This window comes from Mus pahari, chromosome 16 (assembly GCF_900095145.1).
Source record: "Mus pahari chromosome 16, PAHARI_EIJ_v1.1, whole genome shotgun sequence".
NCBI lineage: Eukaryota > Metazoa > Chordata > Mammalia > Rodentia > Muridae > Mus > Mus pahari.
The window spans coordinates 18378853-18396034 of NC_034605.1; the positions used below are offsets into that span (position 1 = coordinate 18378853).

At 37.6% G+C, this 17182-nt stretch overlaps 2 protein-coding genes across 2 annotated transcripts; one reads left to right on the forward strand and one right to left on the reverse strand.

The window, feature by feature from the left end:
• Positions 1-691: 691 nt before the first annotated feature.
• Positions 692-3566, reverse strand: Mrpl32 (mitochondrial ribosomal protein L32). The gene is made up of 3 exons (XM_021215838.1): positions 3386-3566; positions 1835-2016; positions 692-1137 (listed from the first exon to the last, which is right to left on the reverse strand). Exons 1-3 carry the CDS (start codon positions 3510-3512, stop codon positions 883-885), a joined length of 564 nt encoding a protein of 187 aa, XP_021071497.1. The 5' UTR covers positions 3513-3566; the 3' UTR covers positions 692-882.
• A 163-nt stretch (positions 3567-3729) lies between these two features.
• Positions 3730-14508, forward strand: Psma2 (proteasome subunit alpha 2). The gene is made up of 8 exons (XM_021215677.2): positions 3730-3809; positions 5704-5780; positions 6430-6562; positions 8537-8659; positions 9942-10023; positions 12637-12710; positions 14012-14069; positions 14159-14508. The coding sequence occupies exons 1-8, from the start codon at positions 3769-3771 to the stop codon at positions 14273-14275; spliced, it is 705 nt and encodes a 234-aa protein (XP_021071336.1). The 5' UTR covers positions 3730-3768; the 3' UTR covers positions 14276-14508.
• Positions 14509-17182: the final 2674 nt, after the last annotated feature.

The window sequence follows — 17182 nt, forward strand, 5'->3', positions numbered from 1 at the left end:
ACCAACTAAGTTGGCCCACCCCAACCTCCACCCCATCTATGAATTGTTGGAGCACATGATGAGGCCAGTCCTGCAGACCCAATCTGAGAGAAATAGCAGTAAGAATCCAACATTGATAGGTTGATAGGGAGGAGGACAGGGAGATGAGTGGGACTGAGGTGCACTGAAATTCATACACACACAAAAATCACTACAAAGTATAAAAAAAAGATGTTATCAATTGCATAGAGAAGGAGGGACAGGTGGGGGATGGACACTGAAAATAAATCTGACAGGTTATAAACACTTCCATCAACTGGTACTTGAAAGGCTCTACTCTGGGTATTTATTTGAAAGGTTTATCTTGGGTTTGTTTTCTCCAAACAATCTCACAAGCATCTACAATGACAATGGAATGTGATTTTGATTAATGTAAAATGGAAAACTATTTCTAGTATTTAAGTAAATTAGCACACTATGTTCCATAAGAAGTAAATTGTTCTAAAGCACCAACAAAGAAGAAAAAACTTGGGGTTTTTTTTGAGAAAGAATCTCCCTTTGTAGCCTGGCTGGCCTGAAATTCAAGATATCCTCCTGCTTCTACTCCTGAATACAAATGAGTATACCACATACTTGTTCTAAATTCTTTTCTCACCGACACAACTGCTTAATTAAAACCCAACAGCATTATAGAAATACACAATTTAATCCATTGAGCCTTCACATAAATATGCATAGTTTATTCATGATACAGTCTTCAAATTACCTCATTTAAAAGTAATAACTAACAAAAGCCATTTTAAAATACATTGATAATTTGAAAACAGGCACAACATGAAAATGAAGACCCTGATTTTAAATAAGTGTTTAACTATGAAATTATCCTTTTAATATTTTTTTAGTTCAATTCTGGGTGAACCAAGATGGCCTCTTTATGTTTCTTTCAACAATCCTCTTGCCCTGATCCTTTTCTGATGGCTTCTCTCCTGTGTACAGTACCATAGTCTCAATGGAAGGAGCTTTGAAAGGACCTCCTTCTTGAGCCCCTATTTGTTGTCTGATTTTTGTTGTCTCTTGGCGTACTTTCTCATAGCAATAGCCACAAAGGACATGTTTCTGCTTCAGGTGACCACATTCAGGGCAAATGTCTATATTGTTCTTTAAAACAAAGAAAAACGTATTAATGACAGGCAATGAAATATATAATCACCAGCAAGAACTCCAGCATGCTGACATCGTAGCTTTCTGAAAATGTTCATGCTACATGAGACTATATACTATCTAGTTCAACAATATATTTTAACAGGAAAACTGAAAAAAACAAACAAACAAAAAACAACACTGAGTTCAAATTAGTAAGAAAATTAGGACTAAAACTCAAGTTTACCAATCTGGAATATTTTTATTCGTATAGCCTATGAATAAACTATTCTCAAATTCTTTTGTCTAACCTCCAGCTTGAGTAGAATATTTTCATTATATGAGTCTAGTGAATTTCACATTAAATATTAAAAGCATAGCCAAGAAGCTTGGAGATATTTTCAAAAGGATTGTTTGTAAAGATCTCATTTGCCTTCTGAATTAAGAGCTCTATCAGTCCTCTAACTTCAAATAATAAATAACCAACAAGGAGCCCATCAATACAATGGGATGATTCATTAATAGTATCTTAAAACATTAAGGGAAAATTAGATTACTTATCTATCCATGATTAGCCAAACACGATGTTAAGGCTATTATAAGGCTGGTTTTCTCTGCTACGCAAATATAATACCAGGTTATTCAGTGTTAGACTTGAGGAAGAGAGTATGTATGTGCACACACATGCATACACCTACACCTGTCCACACATTACCTTAATTTTAATAAGCTTTTGAGGGTTTCTTCTCCTACATCTGTTAACTTCGATGGTGCGTCTGTTTTTGGGAGCTGCCATCCAAAAGATACTATCTAAAAAGCTGGAAGTCTCTCTGTTTTCCCTGGTATCATGTGCTAGTTCTGTGAGGATAGATGGGCTCTGGATTGCTAATGCTGGTGCTAGAAAACAAAACAGAGATAGTTAATCAACTCTGAGTTCCTAAATGAATATAGACACTATTTCCTTTAATAGTCAGCATGTGTAGTGTCAGCTAGATATACAAACCTATACATTATATGTGTTTGTGAGTATATGTGCACATGTAAGGTCAGAGGACAGCTTTCAGAGTCAGTTCTCTCCTTATGTCATGCTGGCTGTGGGGCTAGGACCCAGGTCTTGAAACTTAGCAACAAGGTCCTTTACTACTGAGCTATATGGCTAGTCTGATGTAAATAGTTTTGAATGTTAAACACATCAAACCTTAATAATAATCCCCAGCTATTAAAATATACTAAAGCTCATACAAAAGGCAATTTAAAATACTTCAACTGGAATGCTTTCTTATTGCAACCTAGCAAAGCAACCAGGCATTTCTTACGTATGTAATATGGGATACTGTAGTTTAGCAATAAATAGTGTACAAGTAATCTAATCTTGAGATTCCCTACATTCACCTTGACCATCACTGAGATGACTACAACGGCCATCATCTGTACCACGCTATCCTGATCCAGTTAACTCTTTTATCTTTAAACCTGGTAGGTCCCTAAAGCCATTAAATTCTTCCTTAATATTTAATCTTGACCTCTGTTCTAAGAAAAGATTTATTATTTATGAGAATATGAAGTGTATCACTTTTGTTTTTCTAAATTGCTTAGATTTACCCTTTCCTATGTTCTTCAGACTTGCGAACGTTCACTCAATTCTTAGGACTTCTTATCACTACATAAACTGTCCAAGCACACCCCTGAAGGTCCAGAATCAGGTTGAGGCAGAAGATCAGCAGCTTAAGGGCAGACCGGTCAATGGATAGGAATGTTGTCTCACCCCCGCAAAAATCAAAAACGAGTAAAAGCTTTCTATAATGGCATTCTCTCTCAGCTGACCTGAAATATTGCTACACAAAACAGTCGTTTATAACAGCTCTGGACTGACCTTGGAGCTTTCTCCGCCTATTAGACAACGAAAGGATTGAAATGATTATCTCAGATAGTACATGGAGACAATGGCTTATTATACTGCGCTTGAGATATAATAAAATATATCTCTGTTCAGACTGGGCATTATCACTTCTGGGATACATTTTAACTAACACAGCAATCTAAAATTTAACGCCCAAGATACTAGGAGCTCGAAGCTAGCCTGGGCTACACAGTGAGTTCTAGACCACCCTGGCTACGGAGGCAGTCTCAAAATAAATAAATAAATAAATAAAAATAAAAAAAATAAAAAAACCGAACCAATCAACCAAACAAAAAGCATGCGCTGTTTCTGTCCAACCCGGAAGCCCTCTCCAACCCTCTTTCCACGAATTCTCTCCTTACGGACCCCACGGAGGACTGGCAAAGCGACTCCAGCTCTGCTGCAGTTGCCGTTGCAGTAGCTCCCAGCACCTCTGGAGCGGTCCGGGACGCACCGGCCACGGTAGTGAAAGCAGCAGCAGAGTAGGAGCCATGATCCTCTCAAGTCAGAGACTGACGCGGGCTGAGGGCATGCGTTAAGTCCGCCCACTTCCCCGCCTCCGCGATCAGAGCATGCGCAGGCCCCTCTTGCGCCTGCGCAAGGGTCAAAGGCCGGCTGGGATCCAAAAAACTCCAACTCCCAGCTGCCCCTGGGTGACTCTCCTCCAATCAGAGCAAAGATTAAAAAAAAAGAAAGGAAGCAGGCTTACTGCGCATGTGTGCGGCTGTGTTCCGACTTTCCGGGTAAAGATGGCAGAGCGCGGTTACAGCTTCTCGCTGACTACATTCAGGTACCCGGCGGGGACCCCCAGGTTCCATGCGTCGCAGATCACAGGAGCGCCCCAGACATGGTCCCGTGTGTCGGACCCGGCTGGTGTTTGCGTAGGAGTGCGCGGTGACGGAGCTGGACTCGGAGCTTTGCAGAGTCATGTTTGGTGCCAGGCCTGGGCGCTGGCTGAGGCCGGCCGTGCTGCGGGCCGAGGAACTGGAGGCGCCAAGCCGAGCCATGCACTGGCTCTCCCTCTCTAGACTAGGAGAGGGGTGCTTTGAGATAGTCTGTTTTCAGCTGCTCTCTTCAGGCCCAGGATTTCTTTACTGGCCCGGCCAGGCCTGAGCGAGAGCTTCGGAAACCCTGACTCCTTATGGGGCTTGTGAGACATCCTTTTTCTTTTGGGAGATCTTTATTTGCTGTTAAATCTTAGTTTTAGTCTCTGTTTAGCAGCGATGTGCTTTGAAGCTCACCCTGCTTTCGGTTTCGCCTGTGCCCCTGTAGAAGCTTAAGTTATAAAATGAAGGCTCTGATTTCCTGTCAAGTTTTTGTGGCGCACGCAAACTGATAACCTCTATATTTTGCTTGATCCACTAAAACATTGCTTTAAAAACGATTTTAGACCCTTATGTTTTGGGAGAAAGAGTTAAAGAGTTAAATATATTTTCTTCTATTGTTCCCTGCTTAAGAAAAGCTCTCGTGGATGAACTTAGACAAAGGACTGTGTATTGACCATTTTCTTAAGGACTGCCAGCTGAAGGCAGCCAGGATCTACTTGTTGAATATAACTGTAACTAGAAGTGGTTCCTCATTACCACCTATGTATGATGAGTTATATGAGCCTGGACAATTAATTGAACCTTTTCAAGGTTGTCCACAAGTAGCTAAATCAGTAGTCAAACCTTGTTTATAGGTTTTGAAAACAATTAATAGACTCTCTGTTACACTATATTATCTTTTGAGAATTGCCCTTTACAGTTTCACATAAGAAGTGAGTTAATGTTATTGTTTTGGAATATTTGAATGAATTCCATTAAATTCCTTAGCAAATGATTTCAATTGACCGAGACTAAATTTTGCATGGTAGTCACTTATATTTGTAAACAAAATAAATATGGTCCTCAGTGGTTTCACTATAGCTGAGACAAATGGACATTGATTGTGAGGGACTGATTTTTATTATTATTATTATTATTTAATTTCTTTTTTGTGACAGAATTATTGGTGACCCATGCTGGCTTCAGATGGTCAGTAACTCAGGATGACATTCAGCTTACCCTTCTGCCCCCACTTGCTCTGTGATGGGATTTTAGTAGTGCACTCCCATACCTTATTTATGCTGTGTCATGCATTCTAGACAAGCACTCTACCATAGGAGCTTCATCCTCAGTCCTTGAGTCTTTTATAACAAACATCTGAATGTTTTCACAGATTTCTTTATTATAACAGTCCTTTAAAAAAAAACAAAACATGATAAGGTTTAGCTAGCAGCTTACATTTGGTGAAGAATGGTAAATGAACGAAAGAAATCGGCGTGGACTGGTGTGCGTCCTACCAAACGTGTTCGTGGGGATTTTGTTGAAAGAGGCAGTGGGGTACTAGGACTCATTAGCACAGCAGCTGCCTGAGTTCTCGGTACACTTGCCTGAAGTGGGGAACAGAGGCAGTGGGAATGCTTTGCTAACCAGAGACGGGGGGGGACAACAGCAACAGAACACAGGAAAGAGAATTCCTGCCCATTCAGGACTTGGACTAACTCCCTAGTCTGATAAGCTTAGCTTCCAAACACCTTCAGGGTAGATTTCAAAGGCCAGAAGGTTTGATTAGTGAGGTTTGGCCTCTGTTTTCCTTCTGTCAGATGTCCTGTAATATGTGAGAATGTGTTAACTGAGAGAATGTCTTTGTTTCTTTTCCAGCCCATCTGGTAAGCTTGTCCAGATTGAATATGCTTTGGCTGCTGTAGCTGGAGGGGCCCCTTCAGTGGGAATTAAAGGTAATTCAGTGTTTCCTTCTCTTCAGATGCTTGTTAATAGTTACCTGAAATAGGTGTATGTGCATAATCCTTAACAGTCTTTTTGTTAGTTTAGAGAATTTTGAAGTTAAAAAAATAGCATTCTGAATAGATGTTAAGTATATAATTCTTATTGATCTTTGTGTTAGATTAAAGAATTTTGAAGTTTTAAGAAAATAGCATTCAGCACAGTAATTTAAAATTTACAGCAAATATAGCATTATAATCTATTGTGATAATTCATAAGTAGTCTTTTCTTCAGGAAACTATTGTTTTCATTGGTTCTATTTTTCTCTGGAGTTTTATCTTCTTTATCAAGGGCTAATTATAAAACATCTGAAGATAAAATTACTGTATGTTCTAGTATCCTTATAGAGAAATTTCTTATTTGTATTAGAAGGTTTAACTAGATTAAAAACAATAAACCTGAAAATACTGAGAGAGACTGGGTAATGCATGCAGCTATGGGGATTTTACTTTTTTATTTTTTATTTTGTGTTTTTGATGTGTAAGAATACAGAAAAAGGTTTTACAGTCTAGAGAAGGCAACAAATTTGAGTTTAATGCATCTGTAAGTAGATTGCTAATGAAGGATACATTATAAAGTTAATCATTTTTTCTTCTTTTTAAGCTGCAAATGGTGTAGTATTAGCAACTGAGAAGAAGCAGAAGTCCATCCTGTATGATGAAAGGAGCGTACACAAGGTGGAGCCCATAACCAAACACATCGGTTTGGTGTATAGTGGCATGGGCCCGGATTACAGGTATGGTGTACTGTTGATGATGTTTTCTCATCATGTTATCCTAATTCTTCTTTGGTTTCACAGAGTCATGGCAGCCTGACAATAGCCAAGTTTTGTTTGCCTATAAGGGTTACAAAAGTAGGAGGTTGATCTTATGATACATGGTTGTAAAACAGGTGATAAATAACATGCCTTTTTACCTGTTTTTCTCATCACTATCTCATTCCCTCCATCCAAGGACTTGGTAGGAAGGGCTTTGGTGTTTTAAAGCACCTTAATAATGATTGAATTTATTCATACTATAATAATATATTGTTACAGTGGCTTGGGCAATAAGAAAAAGCAGGGGCCATGTAGAGTTAACATCATTCTGCTTATATCTGATTTACTTAAAGGGATAACTGTCTCTAAGGTCACTGAAGGCTTCTGGGTAGCCAGGCAGGACTCAGGCATATGGAATTACTCCCTCTGAATTCCACTGGAAAAGAGAGTAATACTTGTCACATTGAGGTCCCAGTAAGTTGAAAGAGATTAGCAGCTTTTTACCATACACAATTAAAATTAAAATTATTTTATTTTAATTTTATAAGACAAGGTAGAGTTTTACTTTGAATTATGAGCCCTGGAGTTATCAAAACATGATTTGCTTTCCTGCCATGGAAAGTTCTACACCACTTTGTAGAATGGACACTGCAGAGGACTATTGATGAGAAAATAAACTTAAGGGAAGGACTTGAGTGTCAGTGATAAAGTGCATGCTTCAGATAAGTAGTGCAAGAGCAGGTGAGGATAAATCCTTTTGTCCTACTATATTTGACTGCTGTATAGTTAGGTTAGTCAGGTACAGAACTGATTTTGTGTGTGTGTGTGTGTGTGTGTGTGTGTGTGTGTGTGTGTGTGTGTCTGACTTATTACACTAGTTTACAGATTGTGGCCTGGACAGTCCCAACATTGGCTGTCTGGTGGCAGAAAGGCTGAGAATACAGAAGTTGTTCAGTACACAAGGCTGCATGTCTCAGCAGACCCAGTCTAATGCTGGAGTCCTGAGGGACTCCTGGAGGAGGCTGCTGTTGTCTTCTGCCTGTCTTGTCTTCCGCCTGATGAAGTTGTGTTAATACAGGCGGCAGCAACAGCATCAGGACTGTCCAGCTGGAGTAAGGCAAGGAGCCTAAAGGAGTTTTCTCAGAAAGTATAGCCCAGAGTGAGTGTGGGTCTTCCTGCTTCAACGGGCGCTTGGATCTCTGTTAATTCCAGTTATAGTTATGTTGACAACCAGGATTAACCATCACAATAGTAGGATTTCATGCCTTATATAAACAGTAGTTTCTTAATTATTATTTTTTTTTAATCTTCAAAGACTATTCTGAATTGTAGACAAAAAAGGTAGACTACAGGAAAGACAGAGGCTGTGACAAAAATGCCCAGACTTTGTGTATTCATATGCATCTCTATTTGGGATGGCTGTAGTGTGGTATAAATAGACTGCCCTCAAGACAGGGAGCAGTCTGGAAGATGTCACAGAGGGAGACACAAAGCTCTCACTTTGTTAAATAAATCGGTTACCTTAATACAGTGTTTCACTTGCATGGGTATCTGCATCACATGCATGCAGTGCCTCCAGTAGCCAGAAGAGTTATTGGATCCACTGAAAATAGAGTTAAGGTAGTTGTGACCACCATTCAGCTGCTTGGTGCTGAACCTGAGTTCTCTATACTCTTAATGGTTAACCAATCTCTCCAGGTCCCTTAATCTGTTAATAACTGCTCTAGTCCCTGCTTCTCTTTCTGTTGTTTCTTACTGTGATTCTTTAATGAATCTTTTCTCAATCCACTAGAATCAGGTGTCAAGAGTGAGGCTAACTCTGAGCTGATGGCTGCTAAAGAGGGACACGTACTAAGTTTGTATCATATGTTCTTTTAGAAGAAAGTTGTGGGGCAGTTAGTATTAGTTAGTATAAGTGTGTTAAAATTTTAATTATTTTTTCTATTGCCTTAGAGTACTTGTACACCGAGCTCGGAAACTTGCTCAGCAATACTACCTTGTTTACCAAGAGCCCATTCCCACAGCCCAGCTGGTACAGAGAGTAGCATCTGTGATGCAAGAGTATACGCAGTCAGGGTAAGTCACTTTTATCACTTGAAGAAATGCATTATGAATTTGAGGAAGAAAAAAATAGTGTAAAAGAAATCAGGTACATAGAAGTCTTCTTATTCTTTGTGTATTTAAAGCTGAACAAATGAAGAAAATCACTGATAACAATTGTTTCTGGATTTGACTTGAAATAATTTCTTAAGGTAAAATGTGGCAATATGGTGATAGCCCTGCAAACCTAGGATTCTGAACACTGAGGGAGGGAGATGGCCAAGTCAAGGCAAATTTAGGATGCATAGTTAGATACTGTCTCAAAATGAAGGAAAAGGGGCAAAAATGTGTTCTTATCCAACAGCAGACATCAGCATCTTGATTTTAAGAAAGCCCTTTGCCTGTGTACTTTGTAATCTTTAGTGCTCAGTAATTAGCTTTTTAATCTGAAGTGATGGTGAACTATGAAGACAGCAATAACATTTTAATTCCAATATTCTTTTGTTGTTTTAAGATTTACTTATGTATGTATTTTATGTATATGGGTATTTTGTCTTCATGTATGTCTGTATACCAGAAGAGGGCATTAATTCCATGATGATCATATGAAGACTGCAGTTAGAGATGGTTGTGAGCTACCATGTGGGTGCTGGGAATTGAACTCAGTACCTCAGGAGAGCAGCCAGGACTTTTAACCTCTAAGCATCCCTCCAGCCACCCAATATTCTTAAATCATACTGTGACTGAAATAGCGTAAAGGTAAGTGCTGATACATAAGCCTAGTAGGAAAGAGGCATTTATTAAATGTTAGTACAGGCTTCTCCATGCTTAGATAGTAATACCATTGTTTATAAGTGTGTGCTTAGCCACTTTGTTTAGTTCAGAGAACTGCAGGTCCAAGGACATGGTTCATAGTTATCACATTGCCAGAAGTCACACAGTAAGAGGCCCACAGTAGGGTAGCCCACTCCATAGAAACGAATTCACTTCTCCAAGACCAGACCTGCTCTAAGAAAAACATGAACCCTTTTCTAGGATGGAGTCGGTGACCTAGTGTCTTCCACCATGCATCATCTCTTGAAGATGTAATTTTGTAATTATGTTGCACTGAGAAATAATTTCTGGTGAACTTGTAGGAACTAAACCACTTAATTTGGGTTTAATGCTGTTATTAACAGTAATAAGGACAATTTATTTTATATTGGTTCATTTAGAAGTTAAAAGTCTAACTGAGTTTACTTGGTAATTACTTTTCTTGTGAATATATGTAAATTCTTACATTATTCCAAATCATTTTTGTTTTTTTTTTTTTCTATAGTGGTGTTCGTCCATTTGGTGTTTCTTTACTTATTTGTGGGTGGAATGAGGGACGACCATATTTATTTCAGTCAGATCCATCTGTAAGTATCATTACATATATTTGAAATATTTATTAGAATTGTTTTTTATACATGTAATAAAAGTAGAAACCATAAAACGTTAATATTTAGCAGTATTTTCCTTCTTTTCCTCTTGTTCTTAAAGATTTGGTTTTACCTTGAATTACGTGTATTCATATGTGTCTGGTTGTATGCATGTGACTGACTGCAGGTACCTGTGGAGGACAGAGGAGTCAGATCCCACTAAGACTGGAGTTAAGGTGCTGGGGTGAGCACTCAAGTTCTCTCTAAGAGCAGGACGTGCTCCTATCCCTCAGCTATTTCCCAAGCTCATTTATTTATTTATTTATTTATTTATTTATTTATTTATTTATTTATTTATTTATTAGAAAGTATAATGTAGAACATATTTGTTTGCTCACTCATCATTTTTATAGTGCTGTCTTTGATAAGCTATATGATACATTAGTTTTCACCCTTTTTTGGCCATGTTCATTAGCATGTACTAGAATCCGCATGTACTAGCTGTTGTAGTTTTCAAATTTCATTAGGTCTCTTGAACTCTTACTTTGTGATGCTGTTACCTTGGCAAACACTTCAGTCAGATGTATAACAGGAGGCCAGTGTTTAATGTTTGTCATCATCAATTTGATGACAACTGGGATTTACAAAGTGTCTTGATGGCACTGTTTTTTCTTTTTTTAAAAAAGTATTATTTATGTATTTATTTTTATTTATATGAGTATACTATAACTTTCCTCAGACACACACCAAAAGAGTGCATCGGATCCCATTGGTTGTGAGCTATTATGTGGTTGCTGGGAATTGAAGTCAGGAAGAGCAAGCAGTCAATGCTCTTACCCACCGAGCCGTCTCTCCAGCCCTGAGCTGTTTTTTCTAAAGCAGAGAGTGATATCTGGATCTGGGCTTACTCTACATTGTTGCATTTACTGTGAGGAGAAGTCCAAGGTTAAGGAGTGAAGTTTTGTTTGTTAGATAAGTGCAAGTCCTCTTGATGCAAGCCTTATAATCATGTCTTAGGAATTAAAATGGCAAAAAAAAGTAATCAAATTTTGAGGCCATCTGTGAGCTTCTGAATCTGAGTGTCTGGTCTGTGGTCTTGCCTTCCCGGCCAGTTGAGGAAGGCAGTCCCTTGGGACTGTGTTCACACTTTGCTGTCCTTTTCTGTACTTTATACTATACTCTAACAAGATTTACCCACCTGATAAGCTTTCTTCTACATGCATGTTTGCTTTTCCCAGATGTGGGTGTTATACGCAGGGCTTCTTAAACATTCCACTTGCCCCCCTTTTCACCTGGGAAAGTAATTGTAACCATGGTAAATATAAAATACGCAAGTAAAATACACAAGTAAAATATAAAACATAAAATAAAAAATACAGAAGTAAATATAAAATACACAAGTAACATCCTGACAGTAAGTCACAGACCTAGCTGAAAACAGTTCCTTGATGTATATATACTTTTAGCTTTTATTTAAAACAGAAGCAAGTTTGCATAGTAATGAGATAGATGAGCTTGTTTATTTTTACAGAAAGAATTAAGTCTTTAGAGAATATTCTAATCTGCAGGGTCTTGGAGCTTCAACATTTTTTCAGAGTTGATATTTTGATTTATATTTGTCAGTGCTAAGGATACCACTTCACATAAATACTTGCTGTAGAAATGTTAGGAAAATGCTTAGGGTCATTTATAAAATGATTGCAAATTCTAACCCCAATCCAAAATCCATTTAATAAATCTTTTTATGAAACTCAAGTCAACAACCCAATAATAACTTTAAAGTTAAAAACAGGAAATTCTAACAGTGGCATCTATGCTGAGGAATGATGATAAGACAACATTGTCCTTCATTTCTTTTAACTAAACAGTATGTTTCTAAAAGGCACCACTCCCTGACCTATAGAAGTTTCCAATCAATGTTGCCTGGTGCTGTGTAGCATGTTGGCATAAACAGTACAGAGTGCACGTGACATTCTGAGGCAAAGCTCTGGGGACATCACTTAGGTAGTGTGGAAGAGGGCTGCCTTAAAACACCTTGGATTCTTTACACATCGATTTTGAGCTAAATTTTGATTGTTAAATATTTAGAAACCTTGCACTGTTGCCAAACTTTTCATGACCCCATTAAAATTTTCAAAAAATATTGAAAGTATCAAAATACTTTCAATAAAAATCCATCTCTATTCAGTAAAGATGATAAGGGGTCTCTAAGTTTCAGGATAATGTGATACAGTTTAGATGCATTCACTCCGTTAAGCTATTGTTTTTGATATTTTACTTTAATTCCTACTTCCATTTATCTTGCTTCAAAAGTATATAATTGTACTAATTCATTGTTATCTGTTTGATGAGTTTGATTGTGTATATGTATGTGTGTATATATGTGTAAATACCAAGCTAAACCATTACCACAGTCATTAACCTAAGTTTATTCATGATTCTTGTTTTTTGTTCTACAGCCTTTAAACAAAACTTATTCTGTGAAATTGCCATTCAGTTTCAATAAATAATCATGACGTTAGAAATTAGAGACCAACTAGAGTTAAGCACAGATACCAAAGTAACACAGTTGTGTGAATGTTTGAAAATGTCTTTGTCTCTCCTGATTAGGGAGCTTACTTTGCTTGGAAGGCTACAGCAATGGGAAAGAACTATGTGAACGGGAAAACTTTCCTTGAGAAAAGGTAGGCTTCCCAGGATCAGATTCCAGGGCAGACTGATCATAGGAGTTCCAGAACTCTGAATGAATTTTTTTTAAATTTTTTAAAAAGATTTGTTTATTATATCTAAGTGCACTGTAGCTGCCTTCAGATGCATGAGAAGAGGGCGTCAGATCTCATTAGGGATGACTGTGAGCCACCATGTGGTTGCTGGGATTTGAACTCAGGACCTTTGGAAGAGCAGTCAGTGCTCTACGGAGCCATCTCTCTAGCCCTCTTTGAATGATTAATCTCCCAGATCTATCTAGCAAGTTCATTGCATCACTATGTATTTGAGTTTTGCTAGAGATAAAAGATAAAAAACATCCTAATATCTTGTTTTCTTGTGTTCAGTGAAGTTAGTGTTAATATTATTTGTTTCTTTTCTTTTTTTTTTTTTTTATTTGGGGTTGTGGGAGTAGTTGACAGAATTTGTCCATGTACCTGGCTCTTAAACTCACCATGTAGACCATGCTGGCATCTGACTCACAAGGTTCTACCTGCTTCTGCTTGCTCATGCTTGGAATTCCAGCAATTGTAATGATAAGGCAGGAGGATTGCTATAAGTTAAGTCCAGCCTGGGCTACAGAGTGGGCTCTGGTTTGGGCTATGCTACAAAATTAGGACCTGTTTCAAACAAAACAAAAATTGTGAGACCAGTAGTTGGTATTGAGCTAATTACATGTGTGTATTTGCTAAAGTAAGAATGAAGCACTGTGTAGCATTTGCTGTCAGTGTGGACAATAAGCCACTCTGATTTATTTGTGGTGATATTCTGAATTCAGTGTGTTCACTGTACTCCAGACGTCTCTGATGTTTTGGACAGAGTATTTTATAGCAGAGGTGTAACAAGTGGGGCTTCTCTGTATGATTTTCGTTTAATATTCATGTTAAGTTATTAAAGATCTTAGACTTTTAATCAATTTGTAACCTCAATCTTGATAAAGCACATTAACATTTACCTCTTAATGAGTCTTCAGCATGCTGAGTTGTAACTTACAATATCATGATTTTAGCAACAGTTTGACTTTTATTGTAGTATTGCTAAAACATAAAGTGCGTTTTTATAATGAAGTTTTTCATGGTGTTAGAAGTTCAGTAGCAAGTGTCTCATCTGGGGATAGCTGTCTCATTGAGATGGTTAGGGGATACTTTTACAAATTAGAGGTTTTTAGGAGGGTTAGATTTTTAAAAAAGATTTCATGTTTTTTTTTTCTACCCTTTTATTTAAAATAACCATGAAGAATCTAAACAGTGCTACAATATTTTTCAATCTTTTTCTTTAGATATAATGAAGACCTAGAACTGGAAGATGCCATTCACACAGCCATCTTAACCCTAAAGGTTAGTTCTGTATTCACCAACTAGATTTCAAATGGTTTTTCTAATGAACTGCTTGTGAAATTGACCATTTTCCTTCCTTTCTAAACTAGGAAAGCTTTGAAGGGCAAATGACAGAAGATAACATAGAAGTTGGGATCTGCAATGAGGCTGGCTTTAGGAGGCTCACGCCAACTGAAGTCAGGGATTACTTGGCTGCTATAGCGTAATGAAGACGTGCTGGAACAATCAAGATCTCACACACTCTACTTTTTCATGTTTAAAGTATGTTTTGTTTGTGTAGACTTATTTCTACATGGTTTAGTGGATTCACATTTTAAAAATAATCATAATAAACTGTTAAAACCAATTTTTAGTTTTTAAGAGTAAAGCTTGCATATACTTCTTTCTTTATCATAGTTGACTTTTGGAAATTATACTGAAAATTAAATGGTAAAATCACTCTGATCTTCATATATTTTCTTTAGTATATCTCATTGCCCCCTTTACTAACAAATATACCTATGTTTCCTTAAAAGATAATTTTAGTTTTTAATATAGGTCATGGCTTTGGAAGAATCTGTACTTTGATAAATTCATGAAAAGAACATGTTAAGCTCCTTTTGGATGTGGTTCAGCAGGGCCTTGGAGCATTCTGTAGTTGTACGATAGCAATGGAGTGTCAAACAAAATTGGTCTCCTCTAGGAGACATGTGAGTAAGTAAATCATGGTGTGTTAGATCCTGTTTGTTTCTGCATCTCATGTAGGTAAACTGTTTAGAAGGATTCACTAGATTATGGTAGAACTTTTCTTAGCTTAAGGTTAAATATAAATAGTGGTAATATAACTAAGGTCAGAGCTGCATCTACCTCATTAGTGAGAGAAGAGCCTTCACTGTAAGGCCTTAGAAGCAAACAAGTAGTTGGGGCATTTAAACCCATTTCTTTTGTGGAAGTATGATGCATGATTTTAATTGGATTTCCCCTAGGCATCTTAGGATAAAAGACACTTAGGATAATAGACTGTTTATGAATGTTATTATCAATATGAAGAAGTAGGCAGCTCTATGGTTTAAATGTAATTGAAAAGATTTTGATCAACATTACATAAAATTTAGAAATAGCTTTATTTTAGAATATTTTTGACATGATGTACTGTTTTGCTACTTGCTTCCACAATACATCTGTATCTTACTAAGAGGAGACAGTAACATTTTAAGACATGGGAAGGTGACACCTTGACCTGGAGTTATTGGTGTATTTATTGTATATCTGTGGTGTGTGTATGAGCACCTGTGTTTATTTGGGTACCAGTGATGTGTCACAGGAACCCAGAGCTTGCCTGTTGACTAACTAGTCTAGCTAGTTTCCTCTGGAAATCCTGTCTCTACCTTCTGAGTGCTGGGACTAAAGGGCTGCCCCACATTTTTGTGGGTGTTATGTGTCCATACTGCAGTTCTCACATTTGCACTACAGCCACTTTAGGTGATGAGCCATACCCTCTGCAGTGCCCTTCTATTTTAAGATATGTGTTGAGGAACTAGAGAGATGGCTCATTGGTTGAGAGCAGTTGTTGCTCTTGCAGAAAATTTGGGTTTAGTTTCAAATACCCACATGGTGGCTCATAATCATCTATAGCTCCAATTTCAGAGGAGCTGAAACCCTCTTAACCTTTGTGGGCATTAGGTAAGCACATATGCACAAACATACAAGCAGATAAAACACAAAATATTTAAAAAGTTACTAAAGGTCTTGAGTATTATTAATAATCTCTCTAGATTTGCCTTGGTATATTTGAGTCCAGCACAGACTTTTGTTTGTTTTTGTTTTTTTCGGGGTTTTTTTGTTTGTTTTTGTTTTTAATTATCTGACTGCAAAGAAATTAGAACAGTGGTTTTCAATCTGTAGGTTGCAACCTCCTTGGGAATTTAAATGACTCTTTCACAGGGGTCTTCTAAGCTTTGGGAAAACATAGTTACATTATGATTCACAACAGCAAAATTAAAGTTGGGGCTGGAGAGATGGCTCAGCGGTTAAGAGCTCTGACTGCTCTTTCAGTGGTCCTGAGTTCAAATCCCAGCAACCACATGTGGCTCACAACCATCTGTAATGGGATCTGATGCCCTCTTCTGGTGTGTCTGAAGGCAGGTACAGTGTACTCGAAAAAATAAAATAAATCTTTAAAAAAAACAAAAACCTGCAGTATTTAAAAAAAATTACAGCTAAGTAGCAACAAAAATAATTAGGAAGATTGACAACCACTAAATTAAAAGGTTTCTCTCCCACTTTTGTGTGTGTGTGTGTGTGTGTGTGTGTGTGTGTGTGTGTGTGTGTAAATTTGATATTGTTTGAAAGGTTAAGATTTCTGTTAGCTGCTGTTTAATGTGTTTAAACCTGCTGTCCAATATTAAAAAAACAAAACACAACAGAATGCTGAGTGGTGGTTGCACAAGCCTTTATTTCCAGCACTTGAGAAACAGGTAGGTGGATCTGAAGTCAATGCCAGCCTGATCTGCAGAGTTCCAGGACAACAAGGGCTACATAGAGGAAACACTGGCTCTCAAAACAAGAACCCCAGAAGAGTGTCAACATTTATAAATCAAAGAGGAAAGTAGAGGTATGTAAGTTTAAGACGAGGAAAGTGCAGATAGAGCAGCGGAAACATTAGATTCAGGGTCAGCTATATTCTGCCTCCGCAAATGGAAAGCTGCCTGCAACTCCATCCCCCTTGTTCACAAGACTGAACAAAACTCTCTTCATTGACCTTGAAACTAATCTGTTCCCTTTTTGTTCTAGTTACTTCAGAAAATCATTCTTTGATGTAGGAACTCATTGTATACCTAAACATTCTTAAACTCAATTTATTTTAGGCTTCTGGATGTTAGTTTCTTTTCATCTTGTGTATTATAATGTTCCCAGTGTTCATAGCTTCTTCCAACATTTGGTTGTATCTGGAAAGCTTTTGTCTCAAATTCCTTACCATAAATCTTGCTTTGCAAAGTTAACTAGCTGAGAAACATGGCTGTTCTTGAAGTTTATATATATTGGGCAAGGAGAAGTAGAAGGGAAGAGTGAGGAAGACTCTGCTTTTTAATGGAGCACTGAGCTCTTTAAGGAATTCTTGTATTTTCAGTTGA

Excerpts from the sequence above, each read along its gene's own strand:
- Psma2 (XM_021215677.2), top strand. The coding sequence starts at position 3,769 with ATGGCAGAGCGCGGTTACAGCTTCTCGCTGACTACATTCAG. Across the intron at positions 3,810-5,703 it reads TTCTCGCTGACTACATTCAG|CCCATCTGGTAAGCTTGTCC; the intron begins GTACCCGGCGGG and ends TTTCTTTTCCAG. Across the intron at positions 10,024-12,636 it reads TATTTCAGTCAGATCCATCT|GGAGCTTACTTTGCTTGGAA; the intron begins GTAAGTATCATT and ends TCTCCTGATTAG.
- Mrpl32 (XM_021215838.1), bottom strand. The coding sequence starts at position 3,512 with ATGGCTCCTACTCTGCTGCTGCTTTCACTACCGTGGCCGGTGCGTCCC. Across the intron at positions 2,017-3,385 it reads CTTTGCCAGTCCTCCGTGGG|CACCAGCATTAGCAATCCAG; the intron begins GTCCGTAAGGAG and ends TTTGTTTTCTAG. Across the intron at positions 1,138-1,834 it reads AAAAGCTTATTAAAATTAAG|AACAATATAGACATTTGCCC; the intron begins GTAATGTGTGGA and ends TTTGTTTTAAAG.